This window comes from Gopherus flavomarginatus, chromosome 4, assembly GCF_025201925.1.
Source record: "Gopherus flavomarginatus isolate rGopFla2 chromosome 4, rGopFla2.mat.asm, whole genome shotgun sequence".
In the NCBI taxonomy this organism is placed as follows: domain Eukaryota; kingdom Metazoa; phylum Chordata; order Testudines; family Testudinidae; genus Gopherus; species Gopherus flavomarginatus.
The window spans coordinates 67199571-67224897 of record NC_066620.1 but is presented as its reverse complement, the minus strand read 5'-3'; the positions used below and the strand labels follow the sequence as shown (position 1 = coordinate 67224897).

Sequence of the window (25327 nt, the reverse complement as noted above, 5' to 3'; positions counted from 1 at the left end):
GAGGGAGGGCGAAGCGAGGCAGGGAGAGAAAGAGAGCGCTGGGCTGTGGCTCTTGCCTGACGTTCACCAGCGAGCGACAGCAAAGTGCAGCCAGACTCTCCGCCAAGAAAGGAGAGCAAGCGAGCCAGATCAGCACAGGAAGGAGCAGAGCAGACTAGGAGCAGCAGCTCTCCCTGTGCGCTGGGATTTGCTATTGTTATTAATTATTATTTTTACCCACTCATTAATTTATTCCCCCCGCCCCCACTCTTACTGGCTTGGATTTTCCCTCCGCTCCCCGGCCACTTTGGATTTTGAAAGCGGTGGAAAGAAGGAAAGGGATCCAATCCCCACCCCCGATCCCTCCCAGTTGCAGGAGAACAGAACCAGGGATCCAAAGCGGGGATCAGCGCCCCCTCCCCTGAAAGGAAACTCCAGCTTGGGAGCAGCCGCAGGAAACCAACCCGAAGACTGGAAAATGCATTGAAACTTTCGGGCAAACTTTTTTTGTGTGCGCGCGCGTGGGTTTTTCTTACCTCTCCAAGGGGGAATCTGTTACAAATCGGTGCCGTTTGGAAAGTGGATTGTCCCTCCGGAGATCAGATCGGAACCGGGCCGGACGGAGGAGGCTGAGCTTTGTGCAGGGAACAAGAGAGAGGGGGAGAGAGAGAGAGGAAAAAAGGGGGGGTGTCTGTTCCTTTGGCGGTTAGAGAGCCGGGCTCATGGAGGGGTGAAACCCGAGACTGAAGAGTTCCCCACTGGCCGCAAGCTTTGCAGAAATCGCCCAGGGGAGCGGCTCCAGGAGAGGGAGGACGAGGGCACAGAGGAGTAGAGAGAAAGGGAAGGAGACAGGCGGCCAGAGAGAGACAGCAAAAGCTCAGCAAGCCACCCCCCTCCCCCGACTTGCTCCAGGAATCATGAACTTTCTGTTCACTTGGATCCACTGGGGGCTGGCGGCGCTGCTCTATCTCCACAACGCCAAGGTAAGGGAGGAGGGGGGGCTTTGTGTGTGTGTGTGTGTGTGTGTGTGTAGGGGGCGCCTTCCCCCTGACCGGCGTGGTCTCCCCCATCCCCCCGGCCTGCGACTGCCACCGACTGTGCCTCGAGGCTGGGATCTCCTTGATGCCCGTGGCAGAGCGAGCACCCCTTGCCTGCCCCGCGCCCAGACTACGGGCATGGAAGTCACATATGCAGCTGTCTCTGCGTGCGTGTGCAAGGGCACGACTGTGTGTGCGGTGCCGTGTATCCCCTGCAGAAGTAGCCCCAGACGCCGCACGCCCTCAGACAAACACCGAGAAAGGTGTGTGAGCTGCAGTGAACACACACACACACACACACACACACACACAGATGCACTTTGAGTGTAATGGCCAGCAGGCACCCCTGTACTGGGGGGTGGGTCGGGGGGTGGGTGGGGAGAGAGGTCCGGGATTTTATGAGTTCCTGGAGGATTCCTGGTTTCCCACTCGCTGCTCAGCCCGTGCCCGCTCTCTTCTTCCTCCTGGGAATGGGACGGATCTGTTGCCTGTGGAGTTTCGTAGAAGTTGGGAGACTTATTTGAAATCCACAGGCGGACATGATCCCCGTGCTTGGCCCCGTCATCGCTCCCCGGGCATGGAAGCGGCACGCTGACTTCTTGCATCAGCTTCTGGTAGCACCATGCCTGGGCTGCGAGCCTCGTCCTCTGTCTCCTGACATTGCAAAGGGCTGTTTTGCCCTATTTGTCTTTAGTAAGATCTCTCGGGCATGTTACTGCCTGGCGCTCCGAGAACACCTCGCTGGAAAAACAAACAGAGATCAAAGGGGGCAGAATGGATTCTGTATTTCATACAGAGTGGTTTGCAAAATACATATCCCTGCTGAGATTTCAAAACTCCGATTTCCCCCTTCTCTCTCTAGCCTCCCTGGCATTCCCAGGGATCGGAAATCGGTTTGGCCTCCTTAAAAAAATACACCTCTTTGTACAAACTCCTGTCTCTTTTAAGGGAGTCAAGTGGGATGTGTTGCCAAGAGTTTTTAAACGGGTTAGATTGATCGTCCAGGTGGCTGTGGTGTATATTGGCTAGGTGGGCATATATTATAATTGGAGGGATAAGAACAAGTTAGTTTTCTTCTGTCATTTGTCTTCAGGAATTTGGGGAGGCCATTGCCGAGGGCCAGGCCCTCCAGTGTGAAAATAAATATAATTGGGAAACGAACCTGCTGTTCACATTGTTTGCTCAGCACTGGCACTAGAAGGTAACTCCTCAATTAGAAGCCATTTCAGATGTAACTAAAGTCTGGCAGGCATCACACGCTTTGTTGCTAGCCTGTTATATTGCCACTTTCTTAGTGACAGCAGCATATTAGCCTGCACTTGATAGAAAGCCAGGCTTCCCTCCTATTGGAGAGTGTCGTGTTAACTTATGGTGATATCACTGGCCTGTCCTTGGCTAGTCTCACGTTAAGGTGGTTTTGAAAAAAAAAAAAAAAAGCTTTGAATCCGGCAGATCAGACAGAACCCAAGTCTGGTCGTTTTCAAAACACAGTGCAAAAAGCCTTCGGCAAAAGTCTCTCCTCACCAGTGAAGGATAATGACAAGGAACGAAGGAGACAGAGGGAAAAGGTAGGAACAAATAAGGAGGAATAGCCGAGTGGCTGGGAAGAGGCATCCCTGCCTCACAGAGTGTTATGAGGATTAAGGCATTACAGACGGTGAGATGCTCCTCTGATAGTACAGAGATGGGGGCCAGATAAGTGCCTAGATAGACCGCCAGGTTCCTGCAGACAGATGTGAGTTCTGCCCTTATTTGTATGTCGGTCGCCTAGATACTACCGTGGTGGGAACATTAGAAATGCTGGTGGCTAGACAGATCTCACGTAGGCAGCATGGCGATAACCGTGGGCATGGCATAAAACATGACTCTTTGTGTTGGGACCCGAGGTTCGCGCTTTGATGAAGATATTTTATCTGCACTGTTTATCAAGCAGTGGTGCTGAATAAACTTATCTGCCTAGCCAGGCATGCTGGGGAGAATTAAATAAAGCCCCGTCCCAGGCTCATAGGAAAAGCAAGGTACACAGGTAATGCAATGCTGCTTTCATAAATGCAGAGGAGCGGGGCTGGTATTACAATGCCACTTTAGTAAAGGCAGAGTTATAATTACTCATTGTTGAGGCTGTTACTATTATTATCACTACTTGCTGGGAGGCTGGGACAGTGGGAAATTGTGAGTTGGTGGCCTGGGATGGGCGGTGCTGCTGCAGGTGTCCCAGTCTACTTGTGGGGAGTATCCTTTGTAATGAGGGTTAGGGTGGGGGGAGAATGCAGTTAGAATACCACCCTCCCCAAATGTTAGCCAGCCCTGCCCCTGCCACCCTGTCCTCACTCCTCTCAGGGTCAGGTGGGGCCGGTGGGTTTGGGGAGAGGATAAGTTGACTTCCCCACAGCCCCTTTTCCCTAGAAAGCAGGGAAGCACATGCCAGCCCCATCATTTCTTTGTTTGATGGGTTTGATTCTAAACTGCAGCCTCCTAGGAGTGACCGCAGGGTGAGAATATCCTGGGAGGCGAGCTCTTCCCTTCCTGCCCTGGAATGTGGAGAGACTTGGGTACACCAGCTGTATTGCCATAGGGATCCGGCAGTGATCAGACACTGAGGGAGGGAGGGAAAGAGAGCCTGTGACTAGACTGTTAATGATCTCACACCCACCCCGCTCCTGCTTTTGGTGTGTCTGTGAGCCAGGCCACACTGGAAACACCAGGAGAACTAACTTCCCCAGCCTCTTCCATGCTGCATAGACAAGCCACAGCGGGTCACCTTCCCCAAAGCTGCTTCTCGCTCTTGCTCTGAGAACAAACTAACAGGAACAGGTCTTGAGAGCAAAAAGGGGGATTCCACACTGCCATCCCAGAGGATCTCTAATTCTTGGACAAACCTAGATTCTCTTGCCCCATTCTACTCTGTCTCAGAGGTCCCCAGGCTGTCTGCCGGCAGCTTGCAGGATTACTGACCTCTCTCTGCGTGTACAATGGGGAAAGGTTGCAGTAAAGCCTCCTCCTTGCGTAGAAACCTCTGAGAAGAATTCCTAGCGCCTAAGACTGAAAGTGCCATAACTCCCGTCCCAGAGTCCCTCCCAAAGTGGCTGGATTGTTTGTTCCAGCCCCAAACAGTTACAAAGCTCTTTTAATGAGCCTGCAGAGATTAGGGGGAAGGGGAAGGAAGAGAAGGGTTGTGGTGGGGGGAACAATTGGATTAACCTTTTCTCTTCCTCAAGAGAATAACTTGCTTGGCATTAGAACTGGATCCCTCAGTCAAGCAGACAGGGGACAGAGAAGGGGCAGATACAGACAGGGTGAGTCAGGAGCTGACTGTGTTGGGGAGTGTTTAGCTGATTTCAGACCACAAATTCTCAACAACCTGCAAATAGCAAAGAGCACAAAAGAAGCTTTTTCTTGTATAGCTCCTACCCCAAGGCAATTTATCTGCCACTAGCTCAGGGACTGCATCCATGCCATAGAAAAACATGGAAAGCAATCATATTACGGAAGTGATGAGTAGTTCCAAATGCCAGTAGAGGAGAGAGAGCCCAGGCAGCATGACCTTCAGGCTCCCACCGAAGGGCACTGGGCCTTGTTGTCCCCTGAAGGGCTCTTCCATTTTTGTTCTTCAGTTGCCCTTTCTGTGATACATAGCCGTCTGGTCTAATGTGAGGCAGGTCCATTCCATCCAAGCAATGCTGCCTCAACAGACAGGCTCCATGGGTGCCAGTCATTGGAAAGGAAAAAGGAGTGAGAGAAATACGCTAGTGGAGCAGGGCCTCTAGAGAGAACTTGTATTATTAATAATTCCAGAAGCCTGCTGTGAAATCACCTTCTTTCCGGGCCAGCTGGTAGTCAGGAGTGTCATGAGGGGTTGATTTCAGGCTGGCACAGCAATCTAGTTCAGGTGACTTCCCAGACTGTTGTACAACTTTTAACATGCTTGCAGACTTTGTTAGCTAGCAGTTTGCACACGCACTTACACATCTTGATAGCAGTAAAATCACGGGTTAGAGTTTGGTTACTTCCCAGAATGGGTTCTAGCTGCTGCACTAGGTGCTGGTTGTGAGATGGTGGGTTCTGCTGAAGAATGAGGTATGGGCTGTGTTGCAGGTGAGGAGTGAAAATGAGCTGCTTACACCTGTTTCCTGACACCTGCCAGCGACGTGGGGGCCATGTGGCAGAGGAGGCCAGCGGCCACAGAAAGCGAGTAGGCACAGCTAAGCTGTAAAGGTGTCTCCAGGCCAGTTCTCAGTAGCAGGCAATGGTCATGGTGTGACTGACTCCAAGCCCTACCCTAACAGTACTTTTGGGCCTTGTAGATTGAACAGACTGATCTGGTTGGTGATTTCCATCCTTCGCTAGGGCACAGCTGATGCTTTTCTGTCCTTTTGACCCTTGGTCTTCAGGCATGGGCTGGTTCTGGAGGGCTGCTGCAGCCTCTTCCTCCTCCATTTTGTTTGTGCTTTTGCAGTGACCTTCACCCTTTGGAAGTGAAAGTGTTCCTGGGAGTCCTCTTTTAAAGCTGATATCACAGCCCTAACACCAAGTGAGGGAAGATAGCTTCTCTTCCCATGGGGAATAGGCCTTTAACTGGGTGACTGAAGGCTGGATTTGCATGTTATACCTATGGCCAGGAGCTTATGTGCTTCAGTGGTGTTGGGAGGCAGATCAAGGGAACCTTAGCTAGAGGGAACTATACACTCTCCTTGGGGAATAATTGGGAAAGGGGTTTCTTCTCATGCTTTGGAAGCTCCATCGCCTCCCTCCTCTTAAAACTAGTGGTGCTAGGCTGTGTGTGGGTTTGTGTGGAATCATACAGGTAGCTGATCTATTTGGCAGGCCTCACACTGGCTTGGGTAGGCTGGCTCCAGTCGCATACCTGGCCATTTGTGAGATGACAGTGATTATTTTTTTAAAAAGCCCAATACAATCAGTGATAAATAATATATTGCGTTATATATCACCACTCATCCCAAAGCACTTTAATGCAGCTCCACTGAAATGCAGCTGTCTCTGAGGTGGAGGATATGCAGATGGCAACACCTTGCACAAATAGTGATTGAATAGGTGTTTTTGGTCAAGGCCAGCAGGGTGAAGTCTGCCTTATGGAAAATGAAGTCAGAGCGATAATGCTCACACAGAGCAGACAGGAGCTGGGTTTTTAAGGTCTCACCTGAAATTTAAAATAGTTCTCTGATAAAACACTGTAATGCTTTCTCACCATCTCTCCCTCTGGTTGGGGGGCAGGTTAGTTAAATCCATGAATGCCTATGTCAGTTACTCAGAAGCTGTCTTGTCACTACAAAAGCAGCAGGACGGGTGTTTTTTTTTTGGTTAGGAAAGTGTGACAGAGGGAGCTGAGGGGTTTAGACTTGGTTCTGTAGCACAGAGGCTCTGGCCTAGATCTGTGGGCCCATTGTGCTGTGGTGCGCAATGCCCTTCATGCTGGGGAAGTGGGAGGGAGCAAGGGGAGTTTGAGGCAGTTACTGTGTGAGGGGGTGATGTAACAGTTAATCACTCTGACATAAAGCTAAATATCGACGCCCAACCATCGCCACCACTCAGCAGCAAACATGGTAAGAGCAGAGATGACCTTTCAAACCATGAGACTTTTCTCACCCTCCCCCCCCCCCGGCACATAATGCCAGCTCAAATGATTTACCTTTATAACAGAGACTAATTTAGGAGTGAGAGGGGAGGTAGAAAAAATAGGGCTGTTGTCCCTTTAAAAACAGTACCCAATCCATCTGCACTTGCTAGCCTGCTTTGTAACCTAGGCCCCTTTTTGAAATACCTTCCACTAACTTTCCTTGGAACATGAACGTGGACAAATCTCCTAGCGTATTTGTCATGTCAGCGTTAGAAGGTCACCAATGTTGTTTTTCTCCCTCGCCCAGATTCCCGCTCTGTTTTTTGACCTTAATAATTCGAAATGCCTTTGAGCAGTTAATTTCTCTGTGTTCTTTTTTAAACTGATGTTGCATTAAACCAGATCCCCACCCACTCCCCTCCCAAGTGCCCTCTCTGACTCTCTCTCATACACACATGGGGGTGAATTGCCTTTGCCTGGATGCTGTGTCTCTGCTTCCCCCCCTTTCCCCCCTCCCCCCCCGCTTTTTAAGCCCAGGCTGAAGGTGTTATTTTTATTTCATTTTCTCCTGCTCTGGAGGAAAGAGAAGACAAAGGTTTCTCTGTGCTTGTCTTGCAGTCACATGGGGCGGGGGGGGGGAACACTTCCCCTCAAAGCCAGCAAAAGCCTTTACTAATAACTTCTCCCCGCATGCAACACTTTTCCCTGTAAGGCTGTAATAGGGAAGTCAAACATGCTCCTTTGTGGCGGCTTTATTTTCCAAGGGGAGAAGAGAGTTGGGATGGAACTAGGGGGGCTGGAATGCATCTGAACGCTACAATAATGCTCCGAAACACTGTTGCTTCCAGTGGCATTGTTACCGCAGCATTAGGGTGGAATCCTGGGAAGCGTCTCAGCTCCCTAACCGCCCTTGGGAACAGGATAATGACTTTGTGTTTTGACTAATTTTCTATTATCTTTGCAGTTGTCGCAGGCCGCTCCGACCCTGGGGGATGGGGAGAGGAAACCCAATGAAGGTAAGTGGCTTGCCTCTTTCTTCTCAACAGCTACAGGGCTTACAAGCAATTAGGAAGAGCAGAAGCTCTGGGAGGTGGGGAATGGGGTATTTGGGGGAGACATTGAGCCAAGCTGCTGGGAAGAACCTGAGGACCAATACTGCCACCTTCTGGAAAGCAGGAGCAAAGTGTGCATGTGTGTCGGGGAGAGGGGGAGAGAATAGGACTTGAAATGTGAGACACCAGATTTAACCCTTTTGTGGCTTCATATTAGTCAGATTTCAGAGTAGCAGGCGTGTTAGTTTGTATCCGCAAAAAGAACAGGAGTACTTGTGGCACCTTAGAGACTAACAAATTTATTTGAGCATAAGCTTTCGTGGGCTACAGCCCCCTTCTTCGGATTCTATGCATCCGAAAAAGTGGGCTGTAGCCCACGGAAGCTTATGCTCAAATACATTAGTCAGAGCTGCTCTTTAATTTGGAAAGCCGTTTTGTGAAACAGGTGGGCCTGTCTGAAGAGCAGACTTTTCTCTTCCTTCATCTTTTCTGGAGAGATAGAGGGACACAGGCTATATCAATCCAGTGGAACATATTGCAGAGATCCTTATGAACCCATTGCCCATTTCCCAGAATGCCGAAACCCCCCCCAATTTACCAGAAGCTGAGTGGCTATGAGTAGTTCCCTAATGTCACAGGAATGAGTTTGTCATTTTTGCTGCCTGTCTCCCTCTCCTCTTTCCCATGCGCACTCACTGTGCCCTGCTCAGTAATAAGATCTGATCATCAGACAAAGGACCAATCAGCACCTGGATCTTCCTGAGCCAGTAAGATAGGTCATCTTAAAAAAAAAAAAAAAGGCAGCCAAGGCTACTTTTCCAGACTCTCAGCCAGAACTCTTGGAAGGAGGAGAGGGTTGCACTGTATAGTAACAGACCTGAAACACATTCCCTTTTGCACTGTTTGAGGTAGCAGGCCTAGAGAGTGTATTAGTTGGTACCATAGCCCAGTTGATTCCATTCAGTTCATTGCTGGCTGTCTAGTACCTATGGGGATACTAGATGAAAAGGAAGTGAGACCTTGGTGCGTCTCAAGTCATTGCTATCTCAGATAACTCTAGCTGCTCAAAGACTATAATGGGTAGTAAATCAGGTGTTTGGACAGAGGGCTGAATAAATCTGGGTTTAGACTAGAACTGCAGTAGGAACCAAGCTGTATGATCCCTTCTGACCTTAAAGTCTATGAGATGGCAAGTCTTGGTAGCCCACTTCTGACTTGTGGGAGCCGGTATATTTTAATGGCTCAGCTGTCTCTCTGTAGTTCTTGATTCAGACTGGGGATTACAGCATGTGGACTTTGGAGCAGTAGAGTGAGGTGACCTTCTGTGCCACATCTCAGACAGGGTTACCGTTCTTTTCCACCTTCATGCTGGAGAAATCCACTGTCACGCTGGCAGTGGCCATCCACGGTCCCAGCTTGTCTTTATCTTTCTCTTGATTGGCATAGCCTGGCAGGTTGTGACCCTTGGTGTTATTCCCACAGCAGGGCAGCAGGGGGCTCTAGCAGTGCACCTAGGGACTGAACCCCTCCCTGCCGCACTCAGTTTCAATTTCAATAACTTTATTGGCATGACAAGCCATAGGAGTTTTGCCAGAGATTTCTAGCAGGCTAGATTTGTTACAAGGTGTCCATTTTGCATTGTCATCCATTTCTGGTTTGCTGGCAGACTGCCCTGTGAACAGTGAAAGGCTTACTGACTTCAGAGGAAGCAGGATTGAACCCACTATTTTGATACCCAGTCCCTCTGCTAGTGGTAGAAACGAGTAGCAGCTAATACCCTGTTCTGTGCCCCCTTTGTGCTCCCATCCATCTTACTGGTGAGAGGAGGAGTTGAATGGTGCCTGTTATCCTGGAGGGTTCTTAATTTCCACCCACTCCTGGTTCTACATCACAAGAATGGTGATGGGAAGGAAAGAGAGATTGGTCTATTGATTGGAGCAGAGAGACTAGGAATCAGAACTCATAGGTTCTATTCCTGGTTCCGCGATGTAAATATGTCTATGGTTAGCTCAGGGTATTAGAAATCAGGAGTCATGGGTTATCTTCCTGACTCTGCTTTTAATCTGCACCGAGACCTTGAGAAGTCAGATTCTGTTCCTTCCCCCTTGCTACCCTCCCCGTGCCTCTGTTTCCCCCTCTGTGAAATGGGGTGATAATACTCAGCTACTCTACAAGGGGAGTCATACAGCTTCATGCTTCGTAAAGGTCCTGGGATGAAAGGTCATTTTGTTTCTTTGGCCTCTTCACTGACCCACCCACTTCAGCCAGGATTACATTTGGGATGGACCTGATCCAATCTGGGGACTATTTGTAATTGTAGACCTAGCCGCCCTGCTGCTCAGATATCCTTCCACATGATTTTGTGGCACAGGCCGTTGTAGAGAAGCCAGACAAATGCTCTTTGTTTGCTCCACAAGAAAAGATTTTTCTGGTATAAATAAAGGAAACCACCACTGCTTGTGATTGCGCATTTTATTTTTAAAAGAACAGTATGCATATATAGCTGCTCAGCCAGTGATGGGCACAGCAATGAACCAATCACAGACCCATTCTGTGAGCACCACCCTCTTTTCCAAGTGTGGGCTTGATCCTGCTAAATATCGAGCACCTTACAATCACATAAATCAATGCATCTGGTGAGATCTGCCCCTTTTTGGGCAGGATATTCTGATTTACATTTGGTACAGATTCCCTTCCCCCTCTTCAGAAGCTGACACATGCTCCTGAAAATAACCTTTCATAGTCAAAGACAAAAACCAGCAGCAAGTAAAGGCTGCGGCTTCTACTGGAGATTTCCTATGGGGACATTCTGGGTTTGGCAGCACTGTGAATCCCCAGCACTATGGTCAGGGCACTGCTGAACGTGTAAGGACTGGAGACTGTACAAATGAAACAAAAGGCTCTGCAAAGGAAACTACACATGCAGTTTTGAAACCAAACTGTAGACCACAATCACTGGCAAGATTCAGCTGCTTGGTGCTGTTCTGGCAAAGCAGTGTATTTGGAATCCACCGATAAATCTGGCCTTAGAAATGGAATCACCTTCCTTATGTTGCTAATAACCTCTTTGGTTATAAAAAAATAAAAATAAAATAAAAATGAATTTTTAAAAGCCAAATGTATTTTTTCACCATTTATGCAGCTGGTTTTCCCTTCTGACACACTCAGTTTGGACAATGGAAGCAAGCTGGTCAGTTTCACTTTAGTTTCTAGTCAGTTTCAGTTTCTGCCTGTCATGACTAGAGTAGCGCACTCAGTAGTGTTTGGTTTGCACATGTAGCGATTCCATCCCTGCATGGATCCATCTGCATTTTTATCCCAGACTTATCTGAATTGTGGCAGTTCCCAGATCCTTAACGCTGGGAGAGTGTGAATAAGCAGCAGTGTGCCTCTATGGCTGTCTCTGGGCCTGTGTAATTTCCCAGGGGCTAAATTGTTTAAATCTACTGTAATAGAGGTAGTCTCTTTTTAAGGTTAAGGTCACCCTGAAGGGGAACAAGAAGAAGGAGGTGACAGACAAGACAGGGAAGGAGATGAGAGGCAGGCTTGGGGAGGAGAAGGGGGAGTGACTCTTTTGGAGGAAGAATGCTAGCAACGAGTCCCTGTCTTGCAGGTCACATTTCCCTTTCCTGAGCCACTTTCCCTTTTAATAGCGTTTGTGCTCTCTGACACTTTCAATTCCCAAACAGATGCTCCTCCCCCTCGCACCCGCTGCCAGCAGTACTGTGACACTGTCAGCTCTGCATGACCTAGAATTAACTTTCAACAATTAACTGTGGGCCCTGAGCTCAGAGCCCTGCAGCTTTTATATTTTTGTGGCAAAGTAACCTTTATGCTAGTTTGTCACAGGTTCAGGGCACTCCAGAAACGCTTAGTAGAGACCATTTTTTCCATGATGCAAGCAGTTTGTGCTTATCACAAGGGGTTATCAGCCTCACCATTACAGGACTGTGTGCATACAGTGCAGGCGTATCATTCTAATGTGGAACAGCACAGTCCAGCCACTGTCTCCCTATGCATACGCTCTTCCTCTGCTCTTTGAAACTTCCTCTCTAGAATGCATGCTGGACTGTAGGGTGCCGTGCGTTTGCTATCCGCAGAACAGGGCTTTGTCTGTGTATTCTTCTATTACCTCATTAAATCTCTCCACCCCTTGACCAAGCAGTGAGATGAATCTTTGGCACCAGACAGGGGAGCACTGGGAAACACTTGTGAAATCAGAGTGGGTCCCAGCACCTGATATTTCGTTCGCTTGGGTACTCTGAGTGAAAGGGAGGAAGTAAAGGCAGATCTGCACCCCACTCCGCTTCATTCTGGTATGTGGCCCAGTTATTACCCTGGATGCTGAGAGGTGGCTTTGATTCCTCCACTCCGCTGACCCTGGATTTCCTGGGCTGAGAAACTGTGGTCTGCCTGAGAGGTTCCGGGGAATTAGGGACTGATACTCTGGCAAATGTCGTTAACAGGCAGTGAAGTGCTGCAGAAGGTGGCATATTGAAACGGATGCTCTGGATTTGACAGGCAGGCTCTGGGTGGGTGACCAGGAAGGTAGAATGGGGGAGGGACAGCACGAAGGAGTGAGAATGCACTTTTAATGATTCAAACCCATTCTCCTTCACCCCAAGGGAGCTTCTGTTCCCGAAGATTGGCACTGGTGGAGTCTGTCCCCTCTGTCCAGACCTTTTGGGAGTCACTTCCCACTTTAGATTATGGCATTCCCAGTGTCCATTGGATGAGAATTTGACACTTTGAATGGAGTGAAAGATAAATCCTACCAATGACTCACTCCCACCCAAAACCATCCGTGTCAGCATCAGGTGCTTTTTGGCTGAGCTAAGGCATTTAGTGGCAGGGCGTCCGATGGAGTGTGTCAGATAACGGGTAGGAAGGCAGGTAGAGGAGGCATTGGGGCCAGGTGACTTAGATCAGCCTAGACAGTTATCTTCCCACTTCCACCCTTCCTGTGCTACTCAGAAGCAGCAGCTAATTCAGGCAAGAGCCCCCTTTCCCCTAAGGAGTTAACAGGATACCTGGGAAGTTAGTTTACACCAATGGGGGCCCCCTCAGATTGTTGGGGTGAAGATGAGGGACTCTGTACTGCAGAGGCAGATCAGGGCAGCAGGGCCCCCAGTAAAGGGCAGAGGGATCAGTGATTGCAACTGCTTGTCTCATTTTAAGGGAAAGGTGTGAGTGTTCCCAGGCCGAGCTGCTGTTAATTCATTCCCTCTCTTTCTCTCCTTCCCTCCCTCCCACCTCATAGTTATCAAGTTCCTGGAGGTCTACGAGCGCAGCGTCTGCAGGACGATTGAGACCCTGGTGGACATTTTCCAGGAGTACCCCGATGAGGTGGAGTATATCTTCAAGCCGTCCTGCGTACCCCTGCTGAGGTGTGCAGGCTGCTGCGGTGACGAGGGCCTAGAATGCGTCCCCATGGAGGTGCACAATGTCACCATGGAGGTGAGGCTGGAGAATGGGGATAGCAGAGGGAATGATACCTCCTGCCCTCGGCCATCCCCTTGGTCACTGTAACTTGCTCGCTCTTAGGCAACCAAGGAGGAGAAGGAGAGAGAGACCTCTACAGAGAAGGCAGATGAGCCTCCTCTGGAGTCTTAGTGAGGGTAAAGGGGGGGTGGTCAAGTCTCACTTCTAGCCATAGGCTGGTGTGATGAGACATTGCTTCAGGGGTCTGATCTCCAGTGGCTGCACCAAGTGGATTTAACAGGAGTTGCTTCCATTTAAGGTTAAGGGGAAAATCCATTTTCTGGGTCAGTGGAATTAACTCACTAGCCACAGACAGAGAAGCTGCATTATAAAGGGAGCACTTCTAATGACTTCCCTGTGTTATCTCGGAGGGTAGGGAATCTTCCCAGCCCCTTGTTCCACATTAACTCTTGCTCTGGTACTTGTATCAGGCAGTGCTTGCTTCTGTGGCGGCTGGTAGTGTTAAAGAGGATGCCCTCTCTGAACTCTCCCCTGGAGGGCATGTCAGGTCAGCCTTTACCAGCAGAGCTGGGGATTTGGGCTATTAGCTCCAGTGGCCCAGCAGGGGTGGGACGGGGCTCTAAGAAATGCAGCTGCTGCAGTGTCAAGTGGAAAAGTCTCTGTGCCTGCCTTGCTTTCATTCTGAAACTGCTGAATTCAGTGCTCAGGAAAGTCAGAGGCTGGCGAAGGCCAGGCATATTGGCAGGAGGCTCTCTGTGAAAGTGTTCTCCATATAGATCAACCACTGTATCTCCACACTGGCCAGCTTCCCGCCTCTCACCCCCACAGTAATGCTGATGTCCCTGAGCCTGACCAGCACTACCCCTGCTATTCCAGTCCCAGGCTCCCCATATACAGTTCCTCACCCCTGACCTGCAGCCTCCTCCCACCCCCTTTCCAGCTTTGGGCCCCTCAAGTGGAGACTGTAAATATTGCAGTGGCTTTGTGGTATGGACAAGAGACCACATGGGACTATGTTGACACTAAACACACTCCTTTTACTCGTGACCTGAGCCAAATTTGACTGTGTGTGTTGAGAATCTTGCAGTATTTATATTGCAGCAGCAGTTCAGGCTCCAGTCAGGATCGGGGACCCATTATGCAGGATGCTGTAAATAGGGATGCATGTTTCTTCCTGCCCCTTCACAATGGACTCACTGGAGCTGACTGATGTGCACATGCATTGGGGGCAGGAGCACATCAGCAGATCTCTGCTGGAAGCACCAGTTCTAGCGTCCCATCTGGGTTCAGATACCACCGTGATGAGTGCAGTATAAATACAGAGGGTCTGATCCGTAGCTTAAGTAACTTTGCTGAAGCTGCACTGATTAACACTAGCTGAAGAGCTGGCCCTACAGGGATGATTCTAGTGCTGAGTGCAGGAATCGTAGCTCTGCAGCATTGAATGGTTCACGTCTTGCTACGCAGTGGCTTTCATTCTGCGTGAGCAGCCTGGGCAGAGTGGGCAACTCGGGGGATCATGAGTTTGCTCCCAGAGCCTTACACCAGGAAGGCACCAGTTTGAATCCAGGATGAGGCAGTTGATCAAGAGTGGGCTGTGGAATCTTGGTTTAAATGCCACTTGTGTTGGTAGGGACTGAAGTTTGTCTCCAGTTGAGGGCAGTTTTGTGGCTGCTATGAAATCAGCTGTTTTCTTGTCGGTCTTAGAGGGGCCTGGTACTGTTGAAGCAAGTGTCAGCCTTTAGAAATGTCACTAGGGAGGAAGTCTATGGACAGGGCAGCATGGGGAAAGCTTTCACAGCTTCCCTTGCTTCTCTACCAGCGTCCAGGGCTGTCGCTCTGCACTTTTCACCGGCACCAGCTCCACTTCATGTCTGAAAAAATAAAGCCCTAGGCTGAGCTTGGTGCTGCTTCCTGCCAGGCGTGCAAAGGAATCCACTTACTGTGGGGATGCACCTGGAAGCACCGCTTGGAGCTTTGGTATCCTCCTCAGAGAGACAACGGGGGGCTGGGAATGTTTCTTTTGTCTGTGCTCCTTGGCAGAGATGCCGATCAGCCCTGACTGGCCCATGATTGTGACTCTCTCTGTGTCTTTCTTTCCAGATAATGAGAATTAAACCCCATCAAAGTCAGCACATAGTGCACATGAGCTTCTTACAGCACAGTAGATGTGATTGCAGGTGAGGATGGAGCCACGCTGGGGATCTCCAGGGCGCCAGCTGCCCTCAGAATGCACCTGCCCACAGGGAACTGGCCTTTCCTTTTTACTGGCAGTGCGGGTTAGGAACCCTGGCCTGAGGCTGCAGGTCTGCTCCAAGCTGGTTCACAGAGGGGCAGCTGGGCTGGGGAGCAAAGGGTCCTTCGCTGGTGACGTCATCACCTTTCTAGAGACTGCCAGGGGGCTGGAGGAGAGGCCGAGGGAGCGCCGATGATAGCCTTTGTCCCGTGGAGCCCCTTGGCTGCCAGCGGGTTGCAAAAGGAGGACAAACCCCTCCAGAGAAGTCACTCAGCCAGTCGGGATAGATGGGGCCTATATGCAATGTGCCCAGGGCACAGTGGTGGGACTGCTGTTCTTGGGGAGGGGGGGCTGGGATGGTGAAGGGGAGGACAGTAGAGTAAGGGCCTGCCACTGGTGCCCTTCTAAGCCAGCGTTTGTTCTCTCTTGCCCCGCAGACCAAAGAAAGACGTCAAAGCTAAACAAGAAAAGTAAGTGACGAGCCTTTTCCTCCTTTTTCTTTTGGTGGTTGGCTGGCGGTTTATTTCCCCCTCTTTGCTCCTTTGACAGCAGAGATGCTCAGATCTAGGCGTTGTTTCTTTAATAAGCTAATTGTGCTGTTAGGGGGGGTTATACCCTGAATCCATTCCAGAAGGGCACAGAAACCCAGTTCCGGGGGTTCTTCCTTCTTATATGGACTGCAGGAGTCTGCTCCCTGCCTGACCCCACATGACAGTGGCTCCCTGACACATTACATAGAGTGTCAGAGAAATCTTGGAATGAAGTTAGGTGCCATTCAGGAATGGATTCTGGTGCAGCACCTGGGAGTTGCTGTGGTCACTGGCAATTGCTGCCTTTTTTTTCCCTGCTGTTTTGGTGAGAGCTTGCTGGCTTCTTTTGCATCAGCTTGCGCAGAGACTCTTTCAGCAGCCAGACTATCCATCTCAGCTTTGGTTCCTGGCAGGGCCTCCCTCTCTGAACAAGAGCCGTGCTTGGCAGCAGGAAGAGATTGCACTCGAGGCCCGGTGGAGGCAAGGCGAACACTGTATGGGGCTGGACACTGCTCAGTGAGGGGCGGGTGGGAGAAGGAAAGGAGCCACTTTAGCTCGCCTAGCAGCATGTGTGAATGTTCCCCGCGGAGGCGTTAGCAAGAGGTAGAATCTCATCAAAGTTGTGAATTTGCTCGGGTGACACGGAAGGGGTCAGGGTAGAACCTTTCCAAAAACAGTCACGAAAATTACCCTGACGCCATCTACTCACGGCAATGATAACAGAGAGGGAGGAACGAAGGATCCTGCACTCACCTGGCACAAATCAATCCATAAAGAGGGAAGCGTGACACCTCCCTAAGAGTGGGAGAGCTGGACTGCGCATGGCTGGGCTAGCAGCTCTGCCATTTGGATGCACAGTGCCAGCTAGGGAAGTGGTGGAGCTGGGGCATGGGGAGATGAGAGAGAAAGAGAGAGAACACCCTCCTGGTCAGCTGTGCAGCCAGAGTTGCTTCCCGTCTTCCCTGGAATTCGGCTCAGGGTTCCATCAGGCCAGCGTCCACAAGGCTTCAGCTGGAGGCTCCTTCTCTCTGGACTAGTATGTGCAGTGGTGGTTCAGTCCGAGTGACTCTATAGTTTGAAAGTGTGAGAGAGCTGGGGCTGTGTGAGTGCTGGTGCCTGGGGGGGGGTGGGTGAAGAAGCTGGCCTGTTCCCCTCTGTTTGTGCAACATTCCCTCTCCTCTAACCTGACCCGTAGCACCTCCCCTTCTCTATGCCATTCCTGCACGCTGGCGACAGTTTGGTTTGGGTCGGACTGAAGTCTCTGTTGTGCTTGATGTTTCCTTCCCCCCACCTCCACCCCCGAGTACATTTGTCCTTAATGTCTCTCTGTAGTCTGCAAGGCGTGGAAATCTCCCCCAGTGGACATTTCCCTCCCTTCGTCCCCACCCCATAACTCTGCTTGTGTTCCTGGGACGCTCTCTTTGCCCGCAGCTAGGAGAGAGTTTGGAAGGAAATTAATGCTCAGTTGCCGGTGCCAGCAAACAGGCTTGAACAGGGCCCAAGAAACGCCCTGCCAGTTACCTTCAGGGTCCTCCCGCCCTCTCTCCTCACCCTTCTCCACCCAGCCAAGGTGGACTGAGCCGGGGAAGTGAGGAAGGAGGCAGAACTGGGGAGGGGTCACTCGACTAACAAACTCTGGGACTTTGTCTGCTGTCTCTGTCGCATGTGTCCCTTGCGCTGGTGCTAGTGCAGCTGGAGGGGGTTTAGCAGGCTGTCCCCCTGCTCTGCCATTGGCAGCCGAATCAATGCTGGCTCCTCCCAGACCCGCCTGCCAATCAGAAGCGATGGATGGATTTGGAAGAAGAAGGTGTAAAATGAGTCAGTCTCTTGGCTCCGTCCGCTCCTCTCTCCGGCAGTGCTTGAAAACTGCTTGGCTGGCAAAGAGGGGTCTATTTCCCCTCCCAGGTGTCAGAACTAGGTCAGGCCTCTTCCTCCTTCATGCAGAGCAGGTAGGAAGCTGCCAGTGGGCGGGAGCCCTGGAGCTCCCAGCCATGGGCTGACAGTCAGGAGCCAGCGAGCAGCAAGGATGAGCGAGTGAGTCAGTCAGGTTCTGACTCCTCCTGCCCCGCTGCTCACCTGCCTGCAGGAATCACTCACTCGATCTGCCCATGCAGCCACCACAGCAAAGGGAAACAGGTTGGGTGCCCGAGGTGCCTGGTGCTGCAGGGTCCTCCCTCCACAAGTGAGCAGGCTACTGCCTATGCCAAACCGTCCCTGGCTGCCACGAAGGCAGTGGGTGCGGGGCAAAGGCCTGGGAGAACTTTGACCAAACGCTTTCAACTCATTACCCCTTAGTAGCAAGGCTCCCGTGGCAAAGATTGAACACACACCCACACACCCCGCCCTCACAGAGGGCAGCTTCCACTCCCTGTCCCAGCACGTAGTAACCCTGGCCCGGCTGGTCACCGCGATGGAATTCTCTGCAGCAGCAACATTCACTTTGGGATACTGGCGATGCATGGGGCGGCGCTGGTGTTGCAGCTTATCCTGCACACCTGGGTATGTCTGGGCCCAGCGCTTTAGTTTATCAAGGAGGAGGGGAGTCTCTCTGTTCTGGTTTCTTCTTGTCAGTCAGTGACGGGCGCTCTGTTGCCGGCCCTCCCAGAGTTTGGGCCAGAGGCAGTAGCAGCAGGGCAATAGGATGCTGTTGCTGGGACTGGTCCAGGCTGCCTTTGATCTGAAGGGCTTTCTGCCCCGTGGTTGTGGTGGGAGCATGAGAAGGCCAGTGTGAATGGTGTGATGAGCACATCATCCCAGACGCTGGTTCTCCGGCCCTGCCCCGGGTATTTCCCCCCTCCCCCGAATGGACACACACAGCTGTATTTTTTCCTTTCGGTTTTCTTCCGTTCTCTCTCTCTCTCTCTCTCTCTCTATTTTTCTTTCTTTTTTTTTTTTTTTTTGGTTTTTCTTCCAGAAAATCAAAGCGAGGAAAGGGGAAGGGGCAAAAGAGAAAGCGCAAGAAAAGCCGGTACAAACTGCTCAGCTTGTACGTTTGTGTCATGTGCTCGTAGACTCTGTCCCAAACCAATCAGCCTGCTTGCAGCACACTCAAAATCTCCCCCCTTCCCTCCGAATCACTGGTTGGCTCATAGCCCTGCGGGGCAGCACTGGTGGTGGCACAGTTCTGGCACTGGGCAGGGGTAGCGCAGCTCAGGGCAGGTGGCTTTTGCTTGCTTGGCATCTCCTCTCTTTGATGAGCGGCTGTAGTCGTTTCCGAGGGCACAGGAATGTGGTGGCTGGGCGGGCTCGTTGCGTTGTAATCACTCCTTATAATGCGCCTGTGCAATCCCTCTTCTCATCTCGGCTTCCGTCCTCCACCAGTCCCTGCTGCAAGGCGGGTGACAGGAGACTGGCCTCAGCTGTGCATGCGTGTGTGCATGTGCGTGTGTGTCTGATGAAAACACAAGCCTAGAGTAGTGGAAGGCTGGGTGATTTAGGGGGCTTTCTGCATCTGCTGGATTTGGTGGCTTCTCTCTCTCTCTCTCTCTCTCTCTCACTCTGCTTCAGACGATTCTGCATTGTAAATTCACACCCTTTCTCCTGATAGTCTCTCAGGTGGCAGGTCTGGAGTGAGCTGGGGGCTTAAAGAATGAATTAAATCCCCCAGTGCCCAAGGAAGGACAAGACAAAACTCAACTGTAGCAGCAAGGGGCAGGTGTCTTCTCTGCTCTCACTGCACAGTGGACCCCTGCCTGCCTCTCTAGGGGAGGAGAGACCACGGGGGTTTAACCGACTAGCTGCTGGCCTCTTTGTAGCTTGGACATTCCATTTCAGGGGCCCATTGCTAACCCAGCCATAGTCAGAGAGGTTCTCTCACCTCCCTGCCCCCGTGTGGATTGGCCCCAATGCAGGATTGATGAATACCGTGCTGAGAGCCTGTTTTCTGTCTCTTTACGCTAACGCAAGTGGGTGTTGTTGCGACTAGGTTCCGGGCCTGTCGGAGTGCTGCTGTGCGAGTCCGTTGGCCAGCAACGCTCCAATGGAGCCGTGTGGGAGCAGCGGGGAGGGGGCAGGGGATTGCTTGGATGTGTAGGGTGTTGCATGTGTATTTTCTTCCTGCTGAAGCGCTGTAGCTTAGACTTCTTTCCTTTTGCCTTTTTGCAGTCACTGTGAGCCTTGCTCAGAGAGGAGAAAGCACTTGTTTGTACAAGATCCCCAGACCTGTAAATGTTCCTGCAAATTCACAGACTCACGTTGCAAGTCGAGGCAGCTTGAGTTAAACGAGCGCACTTGCAGGTTTGTGTCCTGAAGGATGAAAGAGAAACACCCAAAGAGAAAGAAAGAGAGAGAGGGGGAGCTTGCTTCCTGCTGGCTTCTGGCACCAATGCTCTGTGGTCGCTCCTTTCCTCTGTACTAAGGGCCAGGGATCAGAGGGACACCTTGCAATGGGAAGGGGACAGCATTTGCCGTTCGTCTGCTGTGAGCTTTGAATGCGCTGGCAGGGATCGGGTGGGACACTTGCACAGACGGGGCGTTTGGGGCTGGCATACCCACTAGCAGGACACCCTGGTGGATTTTGTGTTGCTGTGTTAAACAGGGAACGAGCCTGTAACCCCATATACGTCCCAGTGTACATACTTCCCATTGGTTGATTTAGAAAAGGCACACGGCTTCTCTATCGCACTTTGATTACATTCCCCCTTTTGCATAGACAATGTATCCCTTGGTGCGTTTGGAGGGGGACTCTTTCACACCCCTCTGGGGAGACTGGAAACAGTCCAGGAAGTCCTCCCTTTCCCCGAGCTTTCCCCCATGCACCCCTAGAGCTGGCTGTTCTCCTTGCCTTCATGCTCCTAAATGCCAGGGAGAGGACTCTGGCCTGTGGTGTGCACACAGCTCCCTACATGCCCTAACAATGAGATGAGAACATGTGAGGCTTTGCCATGAGACATGGTATGTGTGTGTCTGTCTATAGTATACACAAGGCGGGGTCTCTGTTTCTGGCTGCATGTGTGATGGGACTACAGAGAGAGTGTGGTTTGTCCAGCCATCCATGCTGTGTGGGTGTCTTCAGCCTACTTACATCTTCTCTATCAGTCATAGCTATAGCTGGAGACAGACCTGCATAGAAACCATGGGCCAGATCCTCAGCTGGTGAAAATCAGTGTCGCCTCATTGAATTCAATGGAGCTGTGCTGATTGACACCAGCTGAGGATCCTGCTGGTGTGTGTGAGAATCTCTATAGATGTGTAAAAGGAACTGCTAAGGACCAGCCTGTGGCTACAAACTCCAGCCTCAATTCACAAAGATTTGGTTCCCGTAAGAGGTTATCAGTCTGTTTCTGCTGGGGGTGAAGAGGGCAAGTGGCTGTGAAAATGAGGGTCCTATATGGTCAGTGGCTGGAAGCTGAGGCATCTCGTCCCCTGCCTGGTGGTAGTTTTGTGGCTGATCAGCGGCTGTGTATTACAGCCATCCCTAGGAGTGAGGTGCTCACACCCCGAAAGCATTGTGCCATCCTGCTTTGTGCCAAACCCCAGGAAACCCAGACTTCTGGCACTGCCAGGGCTTGTGAATGCAAAGGAAATTATTTTGGTGGGAGGGAGGTGTAACCTGAGCGGGAGAGTGATTGGTGCTGTGGGCAGAGCCAAGCCAGCCCTTCTTGAGTTACAGAGAGTGAGACCAGACAGCTCCCTGCCCTTGACCTTTATCTCCCACCACCTCCCTCCCACCTCCCAGGAGCAGCTGGAAATCATCCCCTCAGAATTCAAGGGTGGGAAATATTCCCAAGTGTGGTGGGGGGAAAACACCTTCCTGGTTTGAGGGATTATTAGTCTTTCTTGCCAAGCCCTCCCTGTGGTGGGGTGAGTGGCATGATTAGAGGTTTCCAGAGCTAGTGCATTGGCTGGGAGTGCAGGATGGAGCCATGGGAGCGGGTGATTTAGCTGTTTCCGGATTTAAAGCTGGTTAAGCTGAAGTTCCTCCCTCTCTCCCCGCTGGAGTTTCTGAAGTTGGGCCCTACGGGGCAGGGCCAGCTCTTGTTTCTCCTGCTGCTTCCACAAGTGGCTGCCGCTGTTCTCTGGCACTAACCCCTGCTCACAGCAGCTAGTGGAATGAGACGCACTTTCCTTTCATCTTACCTGCATGAGACCGTTTTGGCTGCACTGCTTCCAGTGGGAACCACAGGTGAAGCTGGGAGTTGGGGCGGGGGTGTATGTGTGTCTCTGCATGAGTTGGTGTGTGAGTGTGAGAAGGGGCAGATGGGAAGCAGGGTGGGTTTGAAGGTTGAGGAGGGAGAAAGCGCTTTTCAGCTGTAATTCTGTTCCTAACTCACCCCACGACCTAAGAACCCAGGGGAATGTGATTTGGCTGGGTTGATATTCTCAGTGATTTTTCTCCCTCTTCTAGTACGGGAAGAATCACTACCTGGGTCCCTGCGGTGCCTTCAGCTTGTCCCCGCAAAGCCTCAGCGCAGTCTTAAACTTGTCAGCACCCTCCCTGCCACACAAATGTAACCGCTTTTCTCTCTTTCCTCCCTCTCCTCCCCAGCAGATGTGAAAAGCCGAGACGGTGAGCAGCGGAGAAGAAGGGGGAACAGCCCTGTTTCTGGAGCTTGATTTCTCGCCTGGACGGAAAAAGAAAGAAAGAAAGGAAAAAAACAAAAACCCTAATCCAAATGAACCCTAAAATGAAGGATTGGTAGAGCACAGCACTTTCAGTACGGACAATGGACTCCGGAAGGAACATTCCCCGAGGCACCTGCCGCACAGGGTTTTGAACTTCTGTTTTTTTTTTTTTTTTTCCTTTTCATGCTGCTAAATAACAGAGCCAGGAAGACTATAGGGGTGTATTTTATGGGATTCCCATACAAACGCATATGTAGGTATAAATATATATACATACATGCATCTATATATGTGTGTATATTTTAACCGCATCTGTATGTGGGGGTGTGTGCGTGCGTGCGCGTGTGTGTACGTACACACACTGAATTTTTTTTAACATTGCTAATGTTATTGGTGTCTTCACTGGATATACTCGACTGCTGTGGACACAAGCGGGCTACTTGGGGCATAAGAAACAAGCTGAGACTGGAAAGCGCTGGGTGTAGCCTTCTTAACTCTGACTGACTTGTGCGGCCGCCACTGTTTCTCTGTTGTGTGGGCTGTTCCACAAACCACCATCTCTTCCTCGTGCTGGGGAGGAGAGGAACCAGAGAGGAGGGCAGGAGATTCCAAAGAGCGGTGCCTTGGGGTGTTATGGGTCAAAGGTCAAGGAAGCAGATTGGCACGCTGGGCCCTCTACGTGGTTGAGGATTCTTCCCCCCCCCTCCTTCCCTCCAACCTTTGCCCCTATTCGTCTCACGACCTGCCTTGCTGGGACACGGGATGTCAGTGTACATATTGCGTTGATTTGACTTGCTGTAGAAACTCTGCCGAGGGTAGAGCCTGGCCTTAAGGATGGTGGGCAGCTGACGCACGAACCGTTCCCCTTGAGGAGGTATCACAAGAAACTCGATTTCTCACCCTGGTGGCTGCAAAACGACAGATGGGCCTGTAGGGCGCTGAAGCAAGAATGGGGACCCGTGCATAGCCAGACAGCATGGTCTGCTCTCCTCATGCACAGCGCTGCCACTGAAGAGCGTCCAAGATGCGGATCGAACATTTCTGGAAAGGGATATTAATCAAAAGTATATACACAGTAGGGGTGTGTGTGTTTGTGTGTCTGTATATCTAATTATCTGTACTTATATATATATCTATACAGCAAAGATTTTCAAAAGTGACTAGTGATTTGGGGTGATTTATTTTTTGAGTGCTTCATATGAGATACCCTAAGGAGACCTGATTTTTCACCTCTTCTCAAAACACCAGGCCCCTTTAAGGACTCTCAAGTTGGGTACCCATCACCTCAAATCACTAGTCTCTTTTGAAAATCTTGGCCATCTCTCTCTGTATCTGTAATATGCGCCAGTATGCACATGCACACATACACACACACACACCCCTGCACACCAATGAGTGTTTGTATGTCTATGTGGATATATATAATCGAGTTCTGTGATTAAAAAAACAATAATCAAAAGGATACTTGGTTTGTGTCAGAATGCTGCCAGCCACCACCTGCAATTGAACTTCCAACGCCTAATAATGTACCGAATGAAAGCATCCCAAAAGACAAGACAGTCTAAAAACAGACTCACCACAAGTGACTACTAACCACTACGAATTCCCCAGCCAACTGATGGTTTTCAGGAGGAGGAAAACACGCGGGTGTGTGCCTGAATCCATCATGTATATATTCACTCTGCATCGTGCTTAAGACAGAAGCTTCAAGGCGGGAAGAGAAAGTGTTTTATATACTTATTTAATATCCCTTTTTAAATTAGAAATTAAACATAATTTAATTAAAGAGTAGGGATTTTTCAGTATTTCTTGTTAATATTTAATTTCAACTATTTATAAACCATACCTCCTTTTTTTTTTTAACTGATTGTGTATAAGTTTAACCCTTCTATGCCCCAACCCATCTCCCCAATTGTTGGCAGACTCAGTAGCATGTTCTAAGTAGTTATTTAATTGAGTTTCTCTAACAGACACCCCTACACATTCCTATTGAGACAAGGGTTAGATATACATCTACATACTATATATATATTTGGCTGTGTGTGTGTGTATATATATATATATATGTCTATGTATATGTGTGATTCGGATTAAATAGACGCTACGATTTTTTTTATATATGTAAAAAAAAAAAGGAACAATAGAAAATTCTACATCCTGAATTTCTCCTTTTTTAATTTTAATATTTGTTATCATTTTATTTATTGGTGCTACTGTTTATCTGTAATAATTGCGGGGAAAAAGATATTAACAATACATATTGTGTCTAGTGAATTTTTTCAAGATATTCCGTAGTACATATTTATTTTTAAACAAACCAACACAAAAGTACAGCTATATCTTAAAAAACAACTACAACGATGACAAACAAACTTTTTTTTGTATTAAAGAATTTAATTCTGATCTTGATTTTCTTTGGCTTCTCCTTCTGCTTTGCATCCTGTTGTTCTTCCAGCGTGTAAACAGACCCTCCCCTCCAGTGTTGCCTCGAGGTGAGAGAGCACCTGGGATTCAGTGGTTGAACTCTGTGATTTTTGTTCCCAGTTTTAAGAGGAGCTTGTGGTCTGGTGGGTTTGAGCAAAGGAGACTAGGAGTCAGGACTCTTGGCTTCTCTTCCTGGCTCTGGTAGAGGAGTGTTATCTAAATGGTTAGAGCTCCGGCCTGGGCGTCAGGAGACCAGCAGGCTACTTCTAACTCTGCCACTAGTATCAGGACTGAAGCCCCATTGTACTGGTGGAGTAGAAACATAGACGCAGATGTGACCCTAATGGTCCTCAGTGGACTTACTATCTAAGAAGAGGAGAGCCCTACAAAGTAGAGGAGAGAGGGAGATGATTATTGTGCACATTTTAATACAAGTTTTATTATATCAACACAACGCTATCAGCAATGGTTCAGCCAAGCCATGGCCG

The 25327-nt window shown here is 50.1% G+C and overlaps 1 protein-coding gene across 5 annotated transcripts; it reads left to right on the top strand.

The window, feature by feature from the left end:
• VEGFA (vascular endothelial growth factor A) lies at positions 1 to 24818 on the top strand. 5 transcript variants are annotated; one of them, XM_050950050.1, is made up of 8 exons: positions 1 to 962; positions 7556 to 7607; positions 12904 to 13100; positions 15189 to 15265; positions 15759 to 15791; positions 18766 to 18819; positions 19956 to 20087; positions 22342 to 24818. In XM_050950050.1, the coding sequence occupies exons 1-8, from the start codon at positions 897 to 899 to the stop codon at positions 22361 to 22363; spliced, it is 633 nt and encodes a 210-aa protein (XP_050806007.1). In that variant the 5' UTR covers positions 1 to 896; the 3' UTR covers positions 22364 to 24818. The 5 variants fall into 5 exon arrangements, with proteins under 5 accessions (XP_050806007.1, XP_050806006.1, XP_050806008.1 ...); XM_050950049.1 differs by having other exon boundaries at positions 18766 to 18837; XM_050950051.1 differs by lacking the exon at positions 18766 to 18819.
• The last annotated feature ends 509 nt before the right edge of the window (positions 24819 to 25327 follow it).